Genomic DNA, 25212 nt, shown 5'->3' with positions numbered 1-25212 from the left:
CAATATCTATAATCAGTAAAAACTGGCCCAACTTAAAACCTCAAACCAACATAAATAAAAAAGAATTCCTCGCAGCCACTAAACTTTGTTTAGATTCATGCTATTTCGCTTACAAAGATAAATTCTACCAACAAATTTTTGGAGTAGCAATGGGCTCACCAATTAGCCCAGTAGTAGCGAATTTAGTACTTGAACATTTGGAAAAAAAAAAATCATTTCACATCTTCCGTTTAGCCTCCCTTTTTACTATCGATACCTAGACGATATTATAACGTGTGTGAAGAAGGAAAACCTACAACTCCTTCTTACTAAGTTTAACAATTTTCACCCACGTATACAGTTCACCTTTGAGTTGGAAAAAGATGGTAAAATTAGTTTTCTTGACACTACGGTTATTAACCATAAGGACACTATAATTTTAGATTGGCATCATAAACCAACCTGGTCTGGCAGATACATTCACTTTAATTCACATCATCTCATAAAACATGAAAAATCTGTCGCCATATCCTTATTCGATCGCTGCCTTAGAATTTCGAACCCTCAATTTCTTAAAAAAAAATTTAAAACTTGTCGAAACAACTCTTATATCTAATGGCTACCCTTTAAAATTCATTAATGATATCAAAAAGTATAGAGTGGATAAAATGTACAACTCGATTGATTAGAATTTAGACTCCAACAATCAAACTAATGTTAAGGACAAATTTAAAAACTCTATCTCTATACCGTACATTGAAAATCTGTCTAGCCAAATCAAAAGAATTCTGAATGACGAGGGTATTGAAATTACTTTTAAAATCTCTAATACTACCAAACTTTCTCTGTTTTCTCATCTTAAATCTGTAACTCCTAATTTAGAGAAAATTAAACGTGTATACAAAATACCATGTCGAGACTGTAGCGAAAGTTATATTGGACAAACGTCACAACATCTAAAAAATAGAATTTCTGGCCATCGCTCTAATATTAAATGCCATGTCACTGACAGATGCGCTTTAGCGGAACACTCCTTAAGTCTGGGACACAATTTCGATTTCAACAACTCTATAACCCTAGCTACAGAACCGAACTGGTATAAACGTATCATTAAGGAAATGATCCATATCTTTAAGAACAAAAGGAACTCTGTTAACAAACGTACTGATATTGAACATCTTAGCCACTTATACTCAAACATTCTCTAGTTTCATAATTTAGTTTTTCAAATTTTGGCGCCCTTTTCTCCGATTGGTCATCTGCCTTTGAAATCCATGACATTCGAACGTAGATCAATATCACACTGCATTACCATAGATTTACGGATCGATTCCCGCTAGCCTTCACTTCCGTCCGAAATCCTGAACTGAAAGCAACACCTAAGCATGTACTGGTTGTCAATTTTTGTGAGTAATCTATCCAAATTTAACTGATCTCTTTTTCAATTCACATTTCCACACTCTTATTAAGTACTCTTTCCGCCATAATTCATTTCTTATTAACGTATTTTTCCTCTCCTCAACCATCCGTCAAAACTTTGACGCATAACCTAAAACTGTCACTCAAACATGTTTGTGTAACTGTTTAATTTATCTCCATGCTTTCAATCCAGAATTGTGTTTTGAAGCACCACCTTTTTTTGTTAATTATTATAGAAATTTTTCCTGAGGATGGTCGGCAGGGCCCGGCCGAAACGTCGATTATTATTTTTACGTTTTGCAAATTATTAAACGTCTTCTCCGGACCGGAATTTCGACTAACGTCTTCTTCATTCTACCTCCTGGTCACGAACTTTCTTCATAAATATATATATATATAGATATATATATGTACACACACACATATATATTTCTATATTATACATAAATATAATAGAACATAAATGGAGGTAATCAAGTTCAATAATTTAATAAAATGAAAATTGACGTATTTAAATAAATTATTCTTCCTAAATTAGAAAATAGGTAATTTTCAGAAATTAAATATACAAAATTGAATAAATAATAATTTATCTATCTGTATGTTTTCTTTCAATTTCATAATAAGTTCTAATCCATTGTATAAATGTTCCAAATTACAATTCATAAAGTAAATCGAATGGCATTCTTCTATTGAATAATATTTTTAGTTTAAGTAATATGTGAGCAGATAATGGAAAAATTCATAGGATTTTTCTAATAATTATGTATAATTTTAAAAAATTTAAGTGATGTAAAAAAAGTATTTTTTCCTCGAAATTTCATTTTTTTTAAAAGTAAATAGAAAATTATAATATATATATTGACACACACACATATATATATACATTTATATATATTTATATTTTACATGAACATAATAGAATACAAATGGAGGTAATTAAATTGAATAATTTAATAGAACAAAAAATGATTGATTCAAATAAATTATTTTTCTCAAATTAAAGGATAATTAATTTTCAAAGATGAGAAATATGAAATTAAATAAATAATAATTCATCTATCTGTATGTTTTTTGAAATTTTATAATTAATTCCAATCTATTGTACAAATGTTCCAAATCACAATTTATAAAGTAAATCAAATGGCATTTTTCTAAAGAATAATATTCTCATTCTAATTGATATGTGAGCAGATGATTCAAAAATATATAGGATTTTCCTAATAATTATATATAATTTCAAAAAATTTAAATCATGTTAAGAAAATTTTCTCTCAAAATTCCTCTCTTCTCAAAAGTAAATTAAAAATTATATTATATATATATATACACACACACACATATATATATATTTATATATATTTATATTATACATTGATATAATAGAATATGAATGGAGGTAATCAAGTTGAATGATTTAATGAAATAGAAAATTATTTATTTGAATAAATTATTTTTCTTAAATTGCAGAATAATTAATTTTCAAAAATTAAAAATATGAAATTAAATGAATAATAGTTTATCCATCTGTATGTTTTCTTTTAATTTCATAATAAGTTCCAATCCATTGTATAAATGTTTCAAATTTCAATTCATAAAGTGAATTAAACGGCATTTTTCTAATGAATAATATTTTTATTCTAATTAATATGCGAGCAGATAAATGAAAAATATATAGGATTTTTCCGATAATTTTATATAATTTGAGAAAATTTAAGTAATGTGACAAAATTTTTTTTTTAAATTTCTCATTTTTTAAATGTAAATCAAGAATTATAATATATATATATATATATATATATATATATATATACATACCCAATAAACATTGCTGGTAAATAAATCGTAAGAAATTCGTCGAAAAATAACGTTGTATATAGTTGAATAATCGTTCAGCACATACGTTTTTTCTCGTGAAAAATGTCCGCCCTGATATAGGTTTTTTCGACTGCGCTCATCAACGTTTTCTGTTAGTGATAATGATCCGGATATTCCACGGTTGAAGTAAACGTCGAAATTACGGTTTTCGGAAACGTAATGAAACAAGTATGAAAGAACGCAATTTAAATGTTAACGTAGACGTTTAATATATACCTGTTATAGCCACCATTTTTCGTGGTTCAAATACGTTTAATACACAAGCTGTTAAAAGCTTCTTGTATGGTCAATATGGACTTATCTCAGGGGTTAGATGATACAGCAACGCTCACATTCTTAGCTATTTCAGTAATGGTAACTTGCACCAATTAAATGATATTAATTATTTTACATCCACACCTATGTATTCTTATGAGAAATACAGGACAACTAAATGAGATAAAGCACACACCTTTGCGAAACATGATATATATTTATTACAAGGTACTTTCATCCAAGGCAACAATGACAATAGTTACATTGCACACGTATCGAAATATCCGCTTTAACAATGTATCCGAAACATAACAGTAGTTTTTTATATACCAGTTTGTCTGTATCGTTAATGCGGACATTTTATTATGCCAACGATGTAACTGTGTGAATGTTGACTGGAATGTATTAATAAACATACAGTCTTTTACATATACGCATACCTCAATTGTACAGATGTACTCACAAGAGTACAGAAGTATAGCAAATAGTAAACTTACGTAAATATGATCAAACAAAAACTTGTATCCGATACGAGTACTTTGATAACAAATAAAACATGAAACAAAATAATCATACAATGATTGTACCTCAATGAGGAAAATCGTTATCTTTCATCTACTCCGGACTTGAGTATAGAAGTACAACATACAGTAAACTTAAGTAAATCTAAACAAACAAAAACTTGTATCGGATACGAGTGGTTTGACAACGAATGAAACATAAAACAAACTAATTATACAGTGGATACACCTCAATGAGGAAAATCGTTAGCTTTCTCTTGGGACTTGAAAAAAAATCACAATCCTGGCAGAGTGAGTTAGAAAAAGTATTGACACATTATTTCGAAAGAGAACACAGATACTATTGAAGGCGTCTTTTAGGTACGTAGGAGTATCGCGATCGAGCGAGTTTCAACCAATCTTTAACTGCAGCTGCAATATTCGCTTCCTTGATATCGCTTACTAATTCCTTACCATGGAAAGTAGCTTTAACAGCATCTTAAAAAAGGCAAAGTCACCAAAATGTGACATGAAAACTTTAACTGCAATAAATTTCAACAATACGTAAATAAATATCATTAATGTATATCATTTACACTATACGTACACTTGGTTTGTATATCAATGAAAGTTTTTGTTCTATATTTATTTGAGAGTACCCTATAAGTAAAGTCGAAATTTTTATGGAAATCAAATTATTTTTCAATTACCGTAAATAACTTGCATCACCAGTGTCTTTTGGAAAGCAATTTTGTCTCTACCAGCCCAATTGAACTGCATGGCTAATTCGTTTGTTAGCAATGACTTGAGAACAGCCAATACGCATTGACGGCCACTTGTGCCTCCAATAGAGGATAGTTTTTGTGTCCACAAAGAAATTCAGTAGTTACCCATCTCAATCAAGAAGTATCTCGATATTCTGATATGACTTTTTATATGCTGAGACAGATTGCACATCAGATGTATTCCAGATTCTGGAATAATGAGCTCACTCAGACTAAATATTTGAAATAATATCCCCATTCATACTAAATTTTCATAACCGTGCATTCCATAAGCACTACTCACCAGGTATATTCGATGCTCATTCGATTTGAGAAGTTCTTCGAGGTTCGCAAATTCTTCCATTGTTTCAATTGGAAGCGTTGGAAATACCTCTGGCCTTTGTACGCTGTCCACGTTAGTTGCTTGCTGCCTCGATATGATTTTCCTCAGCATGAGTTGATTCTGGTCTACACAAGATTTTATACGTTCCAAATATTGTAGAGCTTTCTCGTCAATGGGCCTCAGTGGATATCGGGATGCAACTACAGTTGCAGCTTCAGCTACCAAATTCGAGGTTGAGGCTAAAGTTTGTGACGTTGATAGGTCATATTCAGTTACCGACCTTGTCAAACTGTGGGCTGAAGGGCGAGTTGTCTCATTTACAGAAACGATAACAGGTTATGCATTGGATATGTTGAAATTCTGTCGTGGGTTCGAAGTGGGATGGTGTGTTGGTGGAGAATTTTCATCAACTGATGATGTATCATCTGCAGTATCTGAAGACGTCTCACGTTGACGCTTTACCTTCTTTTTTTTGCTCTTCTTGGATTTCTTTGTATGTTTACGCTTTTTGGATATATTTTCACGTACGACAGCTTCATCATTGCCCTCTTCATCTTCATCATTGCTCTGCGACTCTCTTTCATAACAATGCCCTGTGGATTTCTTACTAATGGTGTAAACTGTGCCATCTTCCTCGGATGTACCGTGTTCTATGATGTGCGTCATCGTCTTTTGTAGTGCGTCGAAGCTTTCTGTTCAGGAAATATCAGTTATGAAATACATTGGTATATATATTATTAATTAAGAAATATCGTCTTAACAACACACCGCAGTGAAGAACAGTAACACCAAATGTGATACAAAAGACATGATACGAAATTGATAATTGATGGTCAATTAGAGATGAGCACGACACAAAATTGAAATGAATATCATGTTGCTCGTTTTATGTGCCTTATAAATCATGCAACATATTGAACAAAATTAATTTAACAGCCTGAGACATGTAATTGTGTTTCATATATTCATTTTGAAAACAAATATCATGCAATTTTTGATAAATGACTCACTATATACATATATATACACGAACATAAATTATGTACTTATCAGTATTATATTAATATCACTTTGAATATGAATGAATGAATAATATCAAATCAAAGAAGTAAGGAATATGGCATCAAGGATCAGTACTAGTGAATAAGTGTAAGCAATCACCTCCAGTATGCAGAACGTTGTGAACAGGATACTCGGGCCATGTTTTCTGATATATTGCCTTTGATTTGACTAATTTTAGGAAATGCTCCTCATTCTTCGTGCGTGGCTAGTAGCAGATGGTATTATTATCCACCAGCCACAAAACTGGCACTAAGGCACATTCTCGCTTCTCGCCAACCACGAATTCAACAATGGCATACATCGTTTTACTGCCCTGAATACAAGTGTTGAAAGTATAAAATTTTATGTTTGGTGTTATAATCAGCTATGATTTGTAAGTGATGAGATCCACGACCTTTCATATTAACTGATTGTTAAATTTGATTAATGTATTAGAAATGATGTATTTTTGTAGAACACGGGCTAAATCAGAAAAAGCTAACTTTTGGATTATCATTGCTTATATTCTTTCGTGTAATATCGGGATAACAGTAAAGCCATCTTTAAATGGGAAACAAATGCATTTGTGGGATATCTCACTTACAGAAAAAGACTTTGCACGATTAAAGCTTCTGACAAAAAAAATTCCCAGTTTCGACGATTTTATAGGTTTTTTGTAAAAATCCCGCTTATATTTGAAAGGAGTACCCACTATTCTGTAGTCTCCATGAATATTAACAATCGATTTTACAACGAGTATTTCTTTACCACAGACCACTATATTATCCGGCTGTTTTATTGATATTTTGAATCTGCTAGTTTGCAATGACTGACATTCCTGCGAGTTGATTGAAGATTTGAATTTAGCAACATATTTTTTTTGGGATCTAGTCTTACGTACGCAATTCAGTTCTGCGAGTCGATTACCTAATTGCTGCAGTGGAGACCGTTTTGACCGAATAAGACGCTTCAAATGGCCTAAATAATTTTCATATACAAAGCAACTGTATTCCTCTAGTGGGCCAAACCGTTTAACATCATCTATTACGTGCAGCAGAGAATGAACATTGTATACGACAAAGTGAGGTCCGTATAACTTAGCACCCTGAGCGACAAATTTTTTCAGTAACGCTTTCGCGATTTTACCGAACTTTGAAAACAACTTTGCGTTTGACAGTATGTATACAGCGACAGACAACGACAGAAAATGCTTATACTTTTTTGAGCTTAGCACGTCTCGCACAAGAACCGTTCCGGAATATAACACGAAAAAGCGAAATTCTGTTGCTTTCCATCTTTTCAATTCTTTCAATTCTCGGGGCTTCCGAGGAAACTCCGCAGGAACATATCGAGCCAACTTTTTTATCAAACGTTCAAGAATCGATATAACTTGCTTGGATAATTTACTATCACGTGAACCCTCGACCCAATATTTGAGAATTAGTCTTTTTACAACTCCCAAATAGAATAAGTGCATGGGATCTAAAACAAATTGCGTCACTAGCCCTAGGTATAAACGTAAGAGAGGTGAGCGTCCTTTTATATGACGATTGTGTTTACGCGGCGAAAAAAAGTGACGATCTTTTCGCCTCCGAAATTTCTTACCAACAGGATAACAGAGCTTATTGCCAATACGAATAGCACATATCTTACATCTCTCACAAGCAGTCTTACCGGAATTACCTAAGCACATTTTCAACATAGATCTTGCAGGAGCATCGCACGCAAAAAGACGAACTTGCAAGACGTATTTTTTACCATCAAATTCAAATCCATGTTCGGTTAAATGTAATGTCTCTTGAATAAAATTTTCCAAATACAAAGATAACGGCATAGGTTTACCCATCCCATAAAAAACGGCAATTACAAACGGACTATCGTCGATCAAATTGACACTACGTCCCAAAATCGGCCAGAAAGACGTTCCGCTACCTTTGAAAACAGAAATACCATCGATATTAAAATCGACTTGCAATACATTTACAGGCTGTATTTCATTTTTAAGACCTCCTTCAAGTTTGCTCTTCAAACCATTCTCTAATCCGAAATAACACATTTCACCGTTTTCAAGATGTAACGTACTGGTGCAAGCTGGTGTTTGAAGGAGAGTTCTCGCAGTTATTGGTAAAACAGAGTGCATTGGTTTTAATAACACAAGCAATTGATCTATTGCGGTATGCGTAATGTTATTCATACATGCCCAGGTTCGTAAATTTTGAACAAAATCGCATTCATTATTACAACGTGATTCGTCACTTTCACAGCTCGAAACATTTTCAGAACTAAGTAATGATAATCCAACGCTTTCATTGTCACTAAAATAGCTATCTGACTCTACACTACTGTGATCATGATCCACGGTTTTTCTATTGTCGTTATTTTCAACAACGCGAACAACATCATAATCATGACAAATAGCTGCACCTTCAGCTTCTTCGGTATACATAGCATTCCTATCCAAAAGGGTTTCATGAGATTCCGATGTTAAAATGTTTGTTTTCGCGATGTCATTGTTCGTGAGATCAAGAAACGCTCTATTTATATTTTCGGCTTTTTTCCGACGCAACTGTCTTTTGCTTAAGACTTTCAAATCAAGAGGCATATTATTATATAATGATCTGTACTTACATACACGAAACTAAATTTTTACGTTAAAATATACCAGTCAGTCTCGTATTACATCCACTTATATTTGTGCGCCCCTGTGAACAATAGAAAGAAAAAAACGTTAATAATCAGCCTTCAGAAAATTCACCATACTTTCAGGCTGACAATGAACTCATTGTACAATCACATATATCTACAATCTACATATAATATCCCAATAATTCAACCAAAGTTCTATATATATATTCAATAACCGGTTACACAATGGTGGTAAAGTCGTGTGAATAAATTAAATTCAATTTTACATCGAAAAGATGTTTGCACAATGACGAATTCAACGGCATTAAAACGTTTATGAAACCCTCAACAGTGTTTATTTATCCGGTAATTAATCCTCCGTCTGTACACTGGGTCTTTGAGGAAACTGTAGAAATTATGATCCTAAATTTCTCATGCATTTTTGGGAATATTACAATTTTGATGAACAAAAATTTTCAATCCCGACAACTTTTAGAAAATGTATAGTAGACATACTTTGAGAGGTAACCCCAAATTTGTTCTGATGTTGCAAAATCCTGAAACATATGGAAAATCTGGCTGTTCCATAAAAGACCCCGTGCACAGACGGAAAGTGGGAAAAATAAGTTAATCGTAGGGTTAATTGCGTAATCCCGATAAAGATAAACCTCCCTAATCAGGGCAATTTCATTCTTTTGGTATGTCAATTTTTTTCAAGAAAACTTTCTAACATCTGAATATGAAAATTATTTGACATTTCACTAGAGATGTGAAACACTATCTCTGAAATATTTTGGGAGAATTTCAAGAAACGTAAAGCACTGAAAAAGTTTGAGGTCAGCGAATCGAACTTGAAAGCATTACAGTATTGTAAAAAAAAAAAAAAAAGCGGCTACCACACCATATCACGTTCATTGCTGAGTATTTACGTATAATATACGCAAATTTGATTAATGTAGAACCCAATAAACACACGTACGTTGAATAGACGTTTAAGAAACGTGACCGCTGTGGAACTGAAGTGGATGTCGATAAATTATTCGTGTCCCACACATCACTTAAATAAACGTATCTGTATATACGTAGAAAAACACGTGAATATATGCCGGTGAATTCCGCATTGGACGCGGAATAGGCGTATAATTCACGGGAATTGTACGAATTTCATGAACTACAAGAATCCCGTATAACAGGCGGATATCGTACCTGAAAATACATAGTATTTAACACCTGTATTCTAGGTAGAATAATCTTTATGTGCCATTTCAACGTTCTCTCAACGTGTCTTGACAGGTCTATTATATATCATTTCAACCACTGTGTGTTTATTGGGAAAAGATGTAGCCACTAAATGATCGTTCATTCGTACATGATACGTATGTGTTAGCGATCTATTTCATTGGATAACCTTATAAAAGAAAAACGATGCCTGCACAAGTAAGAGTGAAGCTAACAATAAATATCTGCGGCTTCTATTTGCAATCAGTATATATTCCATACCATACACATGCTTCTTATAGCATTATCTACAAGCAATTCTATTGTGCCTACATCCTTTCGGCGACGTTCAAAAGCAAGTACGACGCAATCACAAAGTATTTGTTTATTCTTTTTATTGTCAGGTTATTTACGCCTGTATTGTCATTTTCGTCTGTATTGAATCATTGTGATAAATTTTTCCAAATAGAAAATACATTTGTACTTACCAGCTTATGAAGGCTCACATAAACACGGACGTGCACTGACCTCGGAAGTTGGTCAAATTAGACTGATTCACTGATCGCGTGAGCTGAGAGCCTTCGCGAACGGTGGTGGGGGGGCATTCTGGCGCGTCGTCCTCGGCTCTCAGGGTGCAGGAACCGTACGAGTTACAACACGCTGACCTAGCGAGCCAATCAGAGGCAGAAGAAGAGGCGCGAGTATTTCACGCTAGGACATTCTCGATTCTTCGCGACCGCTTGTCGTTTGACACATGCGCTCATTATACGTACATGTAACATCCATGGTACACGAGCTTCATCTACGGCCACTCGCTTTCCTAGCATGGGTTATTCCAATATATACATTATGGTATAGGAAAACGTATGTTTTACAATTAATAAAGACGCCGCGAAGGGATGCACTTATATACTCAACTACGTAATTTCTTGGTGACCTTTGTAAAAAAATCTGTTCATCGATTTTTCAACTTTTTTTCCTATGTTGGGGAATTAACAATAACACAAGGAAAAGAATTTGAAAAAATGGAGGTAACATATTGTTCTACTTTACAATATTACGTAGAATAAAATTATCACTTCTAGTGTTATGTCACCTGAATTTTTTCATATTTTTGATGATACTTACTAGTTTATCGAATGAAAAAAAAGATTCGAAATCGAATGACCAGTTGTTTACAAAATTTAAGGTAATCAGAAAAACGTGCTGAGGAGGATAACATAACGTTGAATTTTAGTCACTGCTAACATGAGAAAAACTTGAATATAATGATTATAGTTCCAAATTCAAACATCGCAATATGTAAGTAAATGATGTAAAAGTTGATTCCTGCCCTCACTATGTTGAGAAGGGTAGTATTCTTGGATATGAAGGTCAGAAAGGTACGAAACAAATCTTGTTTACGTTTCGGCCCGAGTAGGTATATAATTCTGTGTATCGATATGACAAGTCTATGTACGACGTAATTTTCACGTATTAGATGTGATCAGTAGATCAAAAGTGTATTGACTTAATTATTAAACAATTAAGGGATCGTCTCAGTGTGAAATTTTCAAAAAATTGTTTTTTTTTTTGCATTATCGTATAGTATACACTGTTCTAAACATCCTCTCAAATTTTTAAATCGAAATTCAAATTATTACGGTCGCTACAGCGTTTCTTGTAGAAAGGGAACGGGTTTTCTACCTGCGCGAGTACTAAGGTGCTCAGGTTCTATAACCTTGCAGAATAAACTGTCCAAGCATTTCAGTTCGTTTTTGACATCCACCACGGATAGACGTACGAGAGAAGCCCCCAAGAAAAAAATCAAGACCTGGCATCGCCGATTCATCGTAAGTAAACGATTTATATAAACTTTTCCAACTTCAATCTTTAAACGCGTTTTTCTCAGAATCGTGTTTTTCAAAACGGTTTCCACTCTCAAAGGAGGAGTTTTAAAGATATCTAGTTCCAATTTCGGGAGAACATTTTAAACGTCATTCTTTATCGCGCTATGGAAGCTTTTTTTTTTTTTTTTGAAAACTTCCTATTTTTTTTTACGAAAAACTGTCGAAAAAAAGGGCCACATTCGACACTTTTTGTTCAAACCGCCGCCATTTTGTCAAATTTGAAAAAAAAACCTCCATAGCGCGATAGCGACTTTCCGACAGATCAATAATCTTTTTGAAATTTTTTTTTCAGATCAAAATTGCGGCCGTCATCGTGGAAACCGTGCAGCACCTTTTTTTTCACGTGAAATTACAACAATTTATACAACAATGATGCACTCAATAAATAAACTTAAAAAAAATCATTTTGTATTCTTCATAAACGTATTTATTTATGAAAAAAAAAAACCGGACCGATTAGTTTATGTGAACATTAAAAAAAAAATTCGCGAAAATCAGTGATTTTTCGGAGTGTCACACTGAGACGATCCCTTAATGAGAACATATTGGCAAGGTATGGTAACTATACGAAACGTTAAACTTGTGTTACTGGTGAAGGAATAAAATATGTATATTAGCTGTTCATGAGACTAGAAATATAATGGATTTTACCACACGTTTATACTACGGATCTCGCTTACCACAATAAAACGTTGATGATGGAACGCAGAAATTTTGTATTTTAATACCTACAAATATACCGATTTTTAACGAATTTAAATTGACAATTGAGCTAGTAAACAAAACGTTGATTATTAGTCTAGAAACCGTTGTTTAAATGTTGTAGAAAAGCAGTGAATGAAACGTTAAACTTGTGTTACCGGTGAAGGAATAAAACATGTATATTAACTGTTCATAAGACTAGAAATATAAACGGTTTTACCACACGTTTATACTACGAATCTCGCTTACCACAACAAAACGTTGACGATGAAACGTAGAAAATTTGTATTTTAATATCTATAAATATACCGGTTTTTAACGAATTTAAATTAGCAATTGAACTAGTAAATAAAACGTTGATTATTAGTCTAGAAACCGTTGTTTAAATGTACGTGTAATGAAAATCGTATAATATTTGTGGAGAGACAACAATTAATATTTTACTGAAAAATTACCGTATATCGAACACGGTAATATTTTCTACCTATACCATAATTATACGACCTTAACGTTTCTTCAACCACATTTTAACCGGCTCATGTTTACTGGGTATATATAAACACACACACACATATATATATTTATATTATACTATATAAATATAATAGAATATAAATGGAGGTAATTACCCAATAAGAACACGATTGTTGATTAAACGTAGAAAAATTCACACAACCAAACGCTTACAACGGATCAGACCCAACCGTTTAATAAATCGAAAAATGTCCGCCTGGTAGACGATAATTTTTACGTATGTCCAGAATGTTTTAAATACGTGGAAAATAGTCGTTGAATTCGCGTATACTCACTACGAGGGAATAAACGAGTACAATATACGGATATTCGTGACATCCATGTATTCGTATATAAGACGCCGTAGAAATACGTTTAAAATATCACAGATGAATTCGTTGAAGATACTGAAAAATGTCCGCTTGATAGACGATAATTTTTACGTTTTCCCAGAATGTTTTATATACGTGTAAAATAATCGTTGAATCCGCGTATACTCACCACGAGGGAATAAACGAGTACAATATACGGATATTCGTGACATCCATGTATTCGTATATAAGACGCCGTAAAAATACATTTAAAATATCACAGATGAATTCGTTGAAGATACTGAAAAATGTCCGCTTGATAGACGATAATTTTTACGTTTTCCTAGAATGTTTTATATACGTGTAAAATAATCGTTGAATTCGCGTATACTCACCACGAGGGAATAAACGAGTACAATATACGGATATTCGTGACATCCATGTATTCGTATGTAAGACGCAAAAGAAAAACGTTTAAAATTTGACATATGCATCGACGGTGAAATTTTGCCACATTTATACGTTTAAAATGTCACAGGTGAATTCGTTGAATAAACTGAAAAATTTCCGCTCGGCATACGTGAAACTAAACGTATTATCAACACGTGTCATATACGCGGTGTATGGTCGTACAAATTATGACCATTTACTTCAAGGAATATACGATTGGAGTACATTTACATAGAGTATTTATTTCGTGTACATATTCGTTTACTAGATGTCGTGGAGATGCCCCACGTTGGAAAAACTCTAAGGTTGAACCGTTGAATGGATCGAAAAGTATCGGCGAAATATGCTGCAATAACAACGTTTTCCCCGAATGTTTTAAATACGATGCGGATATTTGTAGAATTCACATACATTCATCAGAAGATTGGTAATATATACAGATATGATGTTATTTATACATAGTTGTAATCGTATATAAGACGCAGGGAAAACGTATTTAAAATTTGAAGTATAATTCGGTGAAAAATTCCGCGTATCTATACGTTTAAAATATTAGGTTAGAATAATCGAAGCTTGGGTGATCTGAGTAAGGTAAGTATTATGTATTGATCTTTTAAAACGATGAATTACAGATATAACAGGACTAGATGATTCGTAACAATGCATCATATCTTAAATACTGAAAAGAGTACAAAATATCATACTATAATATATTATACTGTATCGGAAAGTTGCATTTTTTTTTCTTAATTCAAAGAGCAAAGATTGTTTGAAATGACGAAAAAGAAATGTTGTCAAAGTTTGAGCTCTTAATATTAATATTTGAAGGTGCATCATTGTGATTTTCCATTTCCCACTTAAATAACATAGGAAATTTTTTTTTTTTAAGCTTAGAATTTTATAACTTGTCAACGCATTAGCGTTCTGATAAGTCCAGAACAGAATTTTGAATGGAATTGAATGCTCTACAAAGAAAGACCCTTATTATTTTATGATAAATCTACTCTTTCAAAAAGTGATTTACCATCATAAATACCTTAGACACCTTAAATAACTTTTGAAAGAGAAGATTCATCATAAAATGAGTACGTTTTTGTAGAGCGTTTGATTCACTTCAAAAATACGTTATGTCTCATCAGTACACTAAAGCCTTGACGAGTTATAAGATTCCAAAGTTCAAAAAAAAAAATTTCATGTTATGTAAATGGGAAATACAAAATCGCGACGATGCACCTCTAAATATTAATATTGAGTGCTTAAACTTAGACAGCATTCTTTTTTCGTCATTCGGAACAACATTTGCCATATATATGCACATGTACACACTATATTTCTCTGCTATACTAAAATAAAATACTATATACTATATAACATATATAGATTGTGAAACAAAACAAGAGATGCATTTTACATTTCAAGTACTTGAACATTTAAGAAAAAGATTTTCAAAAGTAAAAAAAATAATATAACACAAGAAGTTGACTATTCATATATCACATTCATGTTTGCACCGATTAGATTAATAATACATAGAACGCGTTGGTTCACCGATTTACGATTTTGCGAATCATAAAGTTGAGTGAGTTGTTGCAAAACCCTAATATATTATATAAAGCTTAAAACAAAAAACGGTACATTTTACATTTTCGATAGTGATAGCATGTACGGTTATGATAAGGTAGTACTTGACCATTTTACAAAAAGATTTCCAAAAGTAGAAAAAAAAAACAAAAAAAAAAAAAAACAAAAAACACAAGTAGTTAACTATTGATATATCATATTCATTTTACGCCATTTATATTTTTATCACATATAGAACGAATTGGATCAACGAGTTACATGTGTTATCGCCAATCACAAGGCTAGGTAATTTGTAGACAAACATCATATATCTCGAAGGTTCGAAAAAATATCAAATATGTAATGTACATACCATAGCACATACATTTACATACAATATACATTTTAATAGGGTATCATATGTACGGATATGATAATGTAACACTAAAACGATTCATGAAATGATTTAAAAAATTGAAAAAAAAGTAGAACGCGTATGAGCGCTAGCTATATTTTGATTATATAGATCACCAACACCGTAGTAAAGATATATCCAAAATAAAAATAGAACTGTTTGTCAACATAAAGTAGCATGGTAAAACTTTCTTGGCAAATAGGTATTACGACTGATGCAAGTGCAAAATCGTTTGAGAGCAATAAGGTAGATAAATTAGATACACTTTTGAAAATTGTGTACTTGTTTCGGTGTGGTTAAAAGAAAAGCTCAAATTTAATATAAAATAATAGGATGCAAGAAGTGAATCGGACTTACACTTTCAAAGAAGAAATTAAATGTGAAAAATTGTTAGTATTACGAACAAGTGAGGTACTAAGAATAACTCATCTAAACTTAAAAAATATGGGTAGGAATAGAGTGCATGTAGCCAAAATTAAAAGAAGAAAAAAATGATGCAAACAACTAAAACAGTTTTAAAATGGCACGCAAAAAGAAGAACTACAATGAAACGATATAGTGGACTATCTTTTAACGTTTTGTTGCTATACCCTGCGATTGTTGGGTGAATTCGGCGGCAGTGGTAGGGGCGGTGAAGGCGGATGCTGCGTGGGTCCATTTCCGGATTTTTTTCCCGCAATTGAATATGTATACCTACTTGTGGCTAGCTTCAACCAGTCTTTTATCGCATTTTCTATAATTAAATCGGAAGATTCGACTGGATTATCTTTACACGCCAATTTCGCAGCCTCTGAAACAAGATGTGAAAGAAAGTTGTTTATTATCTGGTGGCTCAATTATGTGCACTAATAGACATCATTTCTACTCAACGCAGCAGAACCACTCACAATCACAAGTTCAGAGTTAATTATGCCAAAGTGCACGAAAAGGCTTATTCAGTTATCTTTGAATTATTTGTTGAAGAGTGAACAAAGGAGATTAAGAATAACAAATGAGTGAAAAGAATCTAATGCAGTTATAAAGCATTAAAACTAGCAAAATATTATATACATGTTTCCACCACATCGTGCAAAAAGAAGGCAGCAGCAGCAGCTTACGAAATTTAATTGTAATAAACTGATTAGGTACAGGATTCCGATCGTGAGGAGTTTATACTATTGGAAAGCTGAATTCACCATTCACCTATTATATGTGTGTGAATGTCTTATTTTTTCAATCTTCTATCTTTAAGCTCTATACAGGACGTATTGTGGAACCGCTGAGTCTACACCATCGAAGATTAAAGGTTTTTTTTTTCGATGTCAAAATAGTCATGCTATTATTTAAAATAATCATAAATACTTGTATCAACGTTTACTGAACGTGAGTTGTAAGATAACATTTGAATGAGGATAAAAATCAAAATTCTATTCAAATTGAATTGATTTTCTCAGTATTACTGCTTTGCAAGGGCACTATGCAATTCTAGGTCATAATCTCTGATGAAGTAAAAGTTGTGCTAAATGTAAATAGTTCATGATGATTAAAGTTATTCTTGGATATGAAGGTCACAACTCAAAACACTTTTCATCGTGTTAACGTTTCGGCCCTGGTGGGGGCCCTCTTCAAAACAATTTTATTTAAATATCTGTCACGAACAAAATAAAAAAATAATATACAAATAGGTTTGACAAAATAAGACATATTGATGTAAATAATATGCAAAGGTATTGAAGCAAGTATAAAAGAGAGATTACCTCATATGCGATAACACTTCCAATTACATAAATGCGTGTTGGTAATTGAAGAATAAATAGAACAAAAAGGCAAAAAAGACAAAAACCGAAACACACTGCGTTCGTGACACGTAACTCCCACGAATTCATAATTATAGTTGGTTTGTTAAAAGAAATAAAATACACAGCCGTTATGGTTGAGTCAGAGCACATAAGCACAGTGGAACGTCTAGTGTGTAGTGGGAAGAGGTCGATCTCGATAGTTATCAGGGCAACGCAGAGTCAACGGGTTAAACGGAAAACAAAATTTTTTTGTGTTAAGAAGGTAAAATCGAGAGCAAGCTCAGTCGGTAATGGACAAATTACAATGGTCGTATCACAGAGGTGTAAATATTGCTTAGATGTTCTATGTCTTGTTTACGGTGAACGCATTGAACTGTATCGTCGTCTGGCGATAGGTTTTCAGATGACACTTTTTTCTGTGTTATCGGCTGAATGTTAATACCGTCTTCAGAAGTTCCGTTGTCTATTACATTAGTCATATACTCTGCTGCTACATCGTAGTCAACTATAACGAAAATGTTATCATTAAACAGAAAGATAATGGCAAAAAATGAACCATTTACGCATATATTTGAAAACAACGTTTATGGCTTGAAATTTCTGCAAGTGAAACTCTCAACCAGTAATAGATGAGATTTAGATTAAATAACGACAGTTACAGCAAATAGTCTTCCATAATGCTTCAATCACAAATATAATTTCATTTTCGATTTTTAATCAGTTTTTCGTATTAATTACAAATAACTCAATATCGAATAATACTTTAGTCCAACGTCTAGCCGTATTATATTATAATTAATACATATGAGGTATTCCATGCCAACTGAGAGGTCATTTTCCCTGACCCCCGCCAATTTGCCTCATTATTTTTTATATGTTTTTACAACCTAAATAAAGCACTCAGCATTTTTTTCAGATTTTTGTCCCAACCATTCTTTTTTAAAAAATGTTACAAACCCTTTTATGGTCCTAAAAAAAAAAACATTTTTTTACATATGTTTATAACATATGTTTTGTTTTATAATATATGTTTTGTATACATACAAAATAAGCAAAATTATTCCTCTAAAAAAATATTTAAAAAATACAAAAAATCAATTCTCCACTCTAAACTATGGCTCAAAATGTTTGTTTTGGGACCCAAAAATTATGTGAATTTTGGCAAAAAAAAAAATGGCGTTTTTTTTTAGGACCATAAAAGGATTTGTAACGTTTTTTAAAAAAGAATGGTTAGGATGAAAAATGTGAAAAAAATGGTGAGGGCTTTATTTAGGTTTCAGAATCATATAAAAAATAATGAAGCAAATTGGCGGGGGTCAGGGAAAATGACCTCTCAGTTGGCATGGAATACCTCAGATACTTCAATTCGATCGTGTGATATTAGTCTATTAGAGTGACGCTGGTGGAAGAAACAAGAAATCGAATCGCGTCTGTTAACCAAAGCAATTCTAAGTGAAAACAGGGAGTTTTGCCACCTCATACAGTTTATCATACATAATTGCATAAGAATGGTACATGCGTCGGTTAAATTCCTTGTCACCACCCGCAATACCTTTAGGTAGTGCCCAGTCGCTCTAATTCTGTAATAAAACTCTAAGAAGAATTGAGAAAACAGTCTAATTACATACCTTTAGTATCAAGCACACGATGTACGGCATAGATGGGCCAGGATTGTTCAGGAACTGCATTCGTTCGGGCTAGGTTTGTGAACTTTTCCTCAGTTTTTGTCCGAGGCCAATAGCACTGAGTATTGTTGTCCGTCAACCACAATACAGGGACCAGAGCACACTCTTTACTGTTGTCACCTCTCAAGAACTCAATTATCGCCCACATTTTGGTTTTTTAATGCAGAAACTGTAGAATTGTCATATGCCATAAAAATGTACGAACAATTTCACCAACACAAAAAAAAGACGGAAAGCAAAATTTTTTAAAATATTAGAGAAACATGATTGCCACAAATCGAAAAAGTAATTATATGTATATAATTATGTACACGTGAATAGTTGACGCGAGAAGTAGATTTCAGGTAAAGCATCAAACTATTGCTGCTATTGGAGCTGTATTTCAACAAAAAAAAGTACCTGTTTATTTTTCTATACGGGTAATTTAGGTTATTAGCCTAACAAAGCAAACTACATGTTTTTTATTATTCGTTTTGATGCAGTATGGGAAAAATCCCAAACCTATCTTTCACAGGGAATCGTAAGCATTTGAATAAGATTTCATCGACAGGAAAGGTAATAGTTTCAGCATAGCTTTCAGCAAAATATATACCGAGCTTGGAAGATTCAATGGGTTTTCGATACAAATTTCTTAGGTATCGAAATGAAATTCCAACACATTTGTACACACCATCTATACAGATGATAGATTTTAATACATAAACTTTACTATTCAGTGCTACTACGTTATCGGGGTCTTGTATTGACAGTTTAAACCTTTTTGTGGTTAGTGTCTTACATTGGAAAGCATTCTCGCCCTGTGACCTAATACCCTTCGGAATCTCTTTCTTCGCCCAGGACTGTGTGTTTTTTTTTTATTGGCTTCAGCATATTCTGACATACGCTTAACAACCTGTTGCAATGGAAGCTTCTTTGCGCGTATCTTTCTTTTTATTTTTCCGAAATAATTTTCAAATGGAAAGCACCTGAAATCTTGCAATTCACCATACCGCTCAACATCATCGCAGAGATGAAGAAGAGAGTGTACGTTGTATACGACGAACTCAGGACCGTAAATATTAGCAGACTTTCGTACAAATTTCTCAATTGCCAGTCTCACGACGTGAAGGTAACGCAAGATGAGAGTCTCATTAGACAAAATGTAAACAGCTGTATGCAATAACAAGAAGTGATTATACCTCTTAGAATTTAGGACATTGCGCAAGATGATCGGGCCTAAGTAAACCAAGAAGAATCTGAACTCGGTTGCCTTCCACCGTCTTACTTCATCAAGGTTTCGAGGCTTACGATTAAACTCTGCTGTCACATAAGCTTGCGGTCTTTCAATTTCCGAAGAGATAATTTTCAACATTTGTTTTGAAAACTTACAAGGCCTTGGTCCTTCGATCCAGTAATTAATTAATAATCTCTTGAGCACCCCCAAGTAAATCAAGTGCATTGGATCTAGGGGAAATTGCGTGACAAGTCCAACAAATAAACGAAGCAATGGCGATGTACCTTTGATGTGCGCCGTATCTGGATCTTTTTTAAAATAGTCTTCATCACATCTTTTACGGTGATTAGTTTGATCGACTAGATAATGCAGTTTTCTTTGCAATGAAACTGCTGCAATGCATCACTTTTCACAACCGAACGTGCTAGTATGACCTTTGATCATCTTGAGCATTGCCCTAGCAGGGGCATCACACAAAAAGCAACCAATTTCTATACGTAACCTTCGATTATGACGTTCGATGCCATTTTGTAGCAGGAAACTCATTTCTTTGATAAATTCAAGCAAATAGCTATCTAATGACTCGGGTTTGCCTTTTCCGCAAAACACCGCGACCATAAACGGCGAACTATCTTTCAATGAATGACTTCTACATAATATAGGCCACAGGTTCACGGAACTACTTTTATATAATGGTAATCCGTCAATATTGATATCAATTGTTATAGTATTTGTGTACTTAGCAGAATTAATCAGGCCACCGATTAATTTACTTTTCAATCCTTCTTCAATGCCTATATAACACATTTGCCCATTTCTCAAATCGGATACATTAATTTGGCGTTTAGTTTTCAGGAGAGATTTAGAATTTTTGGGTAAAAATGGATATTTTGGACGGATGAGAGCTAAAATTCCATCAAGTGCCGTATGAGTAATGTTGCAATCACAAGCTAACTTTCGCAGATCTTCTTGGAATTTTTGTTCAAACCTAACCTGTTCATTATCATCGTCCGTAGACTGGTCGCTCTGAGCAATTTGAGTCCCTTTATTATGTGAATCATGGAGGCCCAAATCTGAATTAAGGAAACTGTTAATATTAAAAGGCTGTCTTTTAGGAAAATCAGGCTAAACCCAATTTTCTAGATTATTTATGTTATTTTCAACATCACTGTTATTTTCACAAGATGGAATTTCGTGGTCTGAGGCGGAGGCAGGTTCTTGTTCTACTATCGAAACGAGGGAGGTATGTTGTAAATCACAATTTGAATTGGTTGCAGAACATGTTTGTGTTAGGATGAAATTGGTAGATTTAGAATTATCTGCACCCAGGAAACTGTCCACATTAGCAGAATGGGCTTGACGATAATCAGGGTAACAATGAATGTCTAGATTGTCTACATTGTCATGGCTGTAACTATCAAATTTATGAAATAGATCTTTGGGATTTAATGTGGTGAAATTTTCTTCCTCTGATGGCAAAAAGAGCGACGTACACGGTGTATTACAGTTCAAATTGGCTTCACTACATGCTTGTGCTTTGTTAGAATGGATATATTCAGAATTGTCTTGTTCACAGTGAAGATTATTACTTTCTTCGCTGTTGTGAGGTGCAAGAAAATTAATTTGATTCAATGCCGCTGCCTGTTTTTTGGACGTAAATGTCGTTTGCTCAGTAATTTTCGTTCCAGAGGCATATTCAGCAATTTTCAGTTTCATTTACAACTCTAGTATTGAATGGAAGGAATATGGCAAAACCTTAGTGAGGGAATCGATCATTCAAAAATGTTGAATTACTTGAGAGGTGTTAGCATATGCGCTCTTGCCTGAAATAAAATATATATTGCCTGAAAAGGGGGTCAAATAGAATATTAAATAAAAAGCAAAAGTTTATTAATGATGATTTAAAAAATTAGTATTAAGAAATTTGTATCCCAACCAGAATAATGCAGGTCGTTGAATAGACGTGAAATAAACCAATTTTCCCACGAGGTACCGTATAATACGCGTCTATTTGACGATTACTGTACGAGCGAAAGAATTCCCGCGAACAAGATAACAAAATGTCTCTTCTTAAAACTTCGATAGAAATTCCTATTTTCAGCATTGAGACGATGTATTTTTTATTCGCCGATTGTTTTTTTTTCAACAATAATTTTGAAAATAAGGGTCGAGTATTTCGAACGCGCCAGGCACTACGCACACGCTAGAAAAAAAAGAAAAAAAATCTGTTCCAAACATGGTTTTCAACCAACTGTAATTCTAATCATTTCGGAAAACATACTATTTGTTTCCTGTTATTCCAAAAAAATTCATTGTCCATGTTAATATATCGCGGAATCGACATCAGGGCCGTTGAATAGACGTGAAATAAACCATTTTTTCCACGAGGTACCGTTTAATACGCGTCTATTCGACGCATTACTGTAGAAACTAACGAATTCCCGTAAAAAAGAGAAAGCAAATGTCCCTTCTTGAAAGTTCGATAGAACTACTCATTCTCTACGTCTCTATACTATGCGTCTTTTTTATTCGAGAGAATAAACTTTAGCTTCTCTCATTCAAGATAAAGCAATGCAACAGCAAGTTATATTTCCATAATTATCCTGAATAGAAAGAGCGTGATAAGAATAATAATAATTATAATGAAGCCACGTACTTACGGAGAAAAGGTTGGCAGAAATTGCTTTACAGAAATTGCTTTACCGCGACGCTCCAACGATGTGATACACTTCACAGGCGGAACTACACTGAGAGCACGTGAGGCAATCGCGTGCAGCGCCCCCCCTCCATCATGCCTTGCACACTGGTGCGGCCCACCGTCAACGGCCTGTTGAGCCCAAAAGCGTTACCGAATCTTCACGGACGTTCACGATCCGGATAGATTTTACTTATTTGATCATTATTCGCCCGTTCAACGACAGCAGCGCCATAGTCGGGAGCAGAATCGAAACCTAATACTCTAATCTGTGCAGTATCATCACGATTGTCGAAATTATTTGTACTGAAAACGGTTTTAAAATTTCTAATAATCAAGGGGATGACGTGTAGGATCAAATCATAAGATTTTGTAGCGAAAAAAATACACATCATTGTATAACAACTCAATGGACTGTTTGGTCCCAGGCCAGTGTCATAGCACTGTCTGGATTTTCAAACTGGAAGAGAATGTCGGCTCGGAAAACATCGTTCGATTCAATACACATAAGTATAATACATCGGTTTCCAACATTCTTCAATTTATTATCAGTGTACTATTGTAACTCAAAAAAACAACTTTCGACGTATGTTTGTTCTTTTTTCTGAGATACGATAGCTCATATATTATGAAATTTTGAATGAAACTTATGTGATTCCTTACTTTACATTACCCAGACAGCTCAAAGTTGTCTGAAAGATGTCTGAAAGATAACAAATTTCTCGACAAGTCGTCTTTTAGCGAAAGCGTCAAGTCACCTAAAAGATGACGAGGAGATGTCTTATGACCCACTTTTTAACGTCTTTCAGCCACCTAGAAGATATCTTGTAGCCAAATCTATAAAATGTTTTTAGGCATGGCTAAAAGACGTTGTTTCGTCGCCTTTTATGCAATTATGTGTTTTCGGTAAATGTGAAATAAGATGTCGTCAACCAAAATTAGTCAGAAACAGATTTTACTATCCAGCATAGAACTTGGACGCATTCTACAATATTATTTAAAAGATTAAATTTGAGATATAAACTCAAAATGAACCTTATATCTAAATATGTATCACATCAAAACATCTCACCTTATAAACTCTAAATTAATTAACCTATCCAATTAATACATATCGCAGTAGAGATCGAAACAAAATATAAAATTATGTTGCACGTTCAGATTTCAGGTGATACCGATATCTGTTCCCTAGTCGGCAATATTCAATTCTTTTCGGGTAATTGTATTTGAAAACTTTTTTCAACCGACATAATAGAAATGAGAAGAGGTTGTGTGGATTTGATAGATCATACCCTACATGCATCAATTGATTATATGTAGCACTCGATAATCACATATCGGATATTGAATAATGATCAAAAGTTATTTAATCATATGTTTAACTAGTTTTGTAATAATCTAACCTACTTTTTCTCCAGCTCACGAAACCACGTGCACATCACTCACGCGCACTTCGTATAACGCGTTATCAAGCAGCCATCCTGCAATCTTTGTTTAATCACACACTGCAGTTGGCGCTAGCTGACTTATCTTCTGAAAGACGTCTTTCAGACAGCTTCTCGTCAAGTTGACAAAAGTCATCCTGGAATAGACATCTTTCAGTCGACTATAATTATTATGTCAATTAGACATTTTCAAATAGACGTTGTTGAGTCAACTACGATTAGTCGTCTCTTGAAAGACATCTATTAGACATCATTTCGCTTTGCCGAAAAGACGACTTCGTCAGGATACCTTTTCGTCATCTTTAGGACCTATGTCCTATAAAAAAAGTGCCTAGATACAATGACGAAAAACGCAATCAAAATTTTTTCGCAAGTTTTTGACCAGAACGTATCTGAAGTATATAAATTAAAAACTTGAAAAAAAACCTCAACCTTTTAATATCCAAAAAAAATAAGAAAAATCTTATAAAATATAAGAAAATTTAAAACACCTATTATAAGAGGATGGAGATTTCATAACTTTGAAAGATGAAT

The 25212-nt window shown here is 33.6% G+C and overlaps 1 protein-coding gene across 5 annotated transcripts; it reads right to left on the bottom strand.

Moving 5' to 3' along the window:
- Positions 1-4046: 4046 nt before the first annotated feature.
- On the bottom strand, positions 4047-10636 carry LOC124186228. Of its 5 annotated transcripts, none has more exons than XM_046577744.1 (5): positions 6300-6632; positions 5100-5830; positions 4742-4898; positions 4420-4529; positions 4047-4377 (listed from the first exon to the last, which is right to left on the bottom strand). In XM_046577744.1, exons 2-5 carry the CDS (start codon positions 5247-5249, stop codon positions 4369-4371), a joined length of 426 nt encoding a protein of 141 aa, XP_046433700.1. In that variant the 5' UTR covers positions 5250-5830; positions 6300-6632; the 3' UTR covers positions 4047-4368. The 5 variants fall into 5 exon arrangements, 4 of the variants coding, with proteins under 4 accessions (XP_046433700.1, XP_046433697.1, XP_046433698.1 ...); XM_046577741.1 differs by lacking the exon at positions 4047-4377 and adding an exon at positions 10511-10636 and having other exon boundaries at positions 4384-4529; positions 6300-6513; XM_046577742.1 differs by lacking the exons at positions 4047-4377; positions 6300-6632 and adding an exon at positions 10511-10636 and having other exon boundaries at positions 4384-4529.
- Between the last annotated feature and the right edge of the window lie 14576 nt (positions 10637-25212).

Source organism: Neodiprion fabricii, chromosome 7 (assembly GCF_021155785.1).
Source record: "Neodiprion fabricii isolate iyNeoFabr1 chromosome 7, iyNeoFabr1.1, whole genome shotgun sequence".
Taxonomy (NCBI): domain Eukaryota; kingdom Metazoa; phylum Arthropoda; class Insecta; order Hymenoptera; family Diprionidae; genus Neodiprion; species Neodiprion fabricii.
Note: the sequence above shows the minus strand (reverse complement) of the source record. Positions and strands in the feature narration are given on the sequence as shown.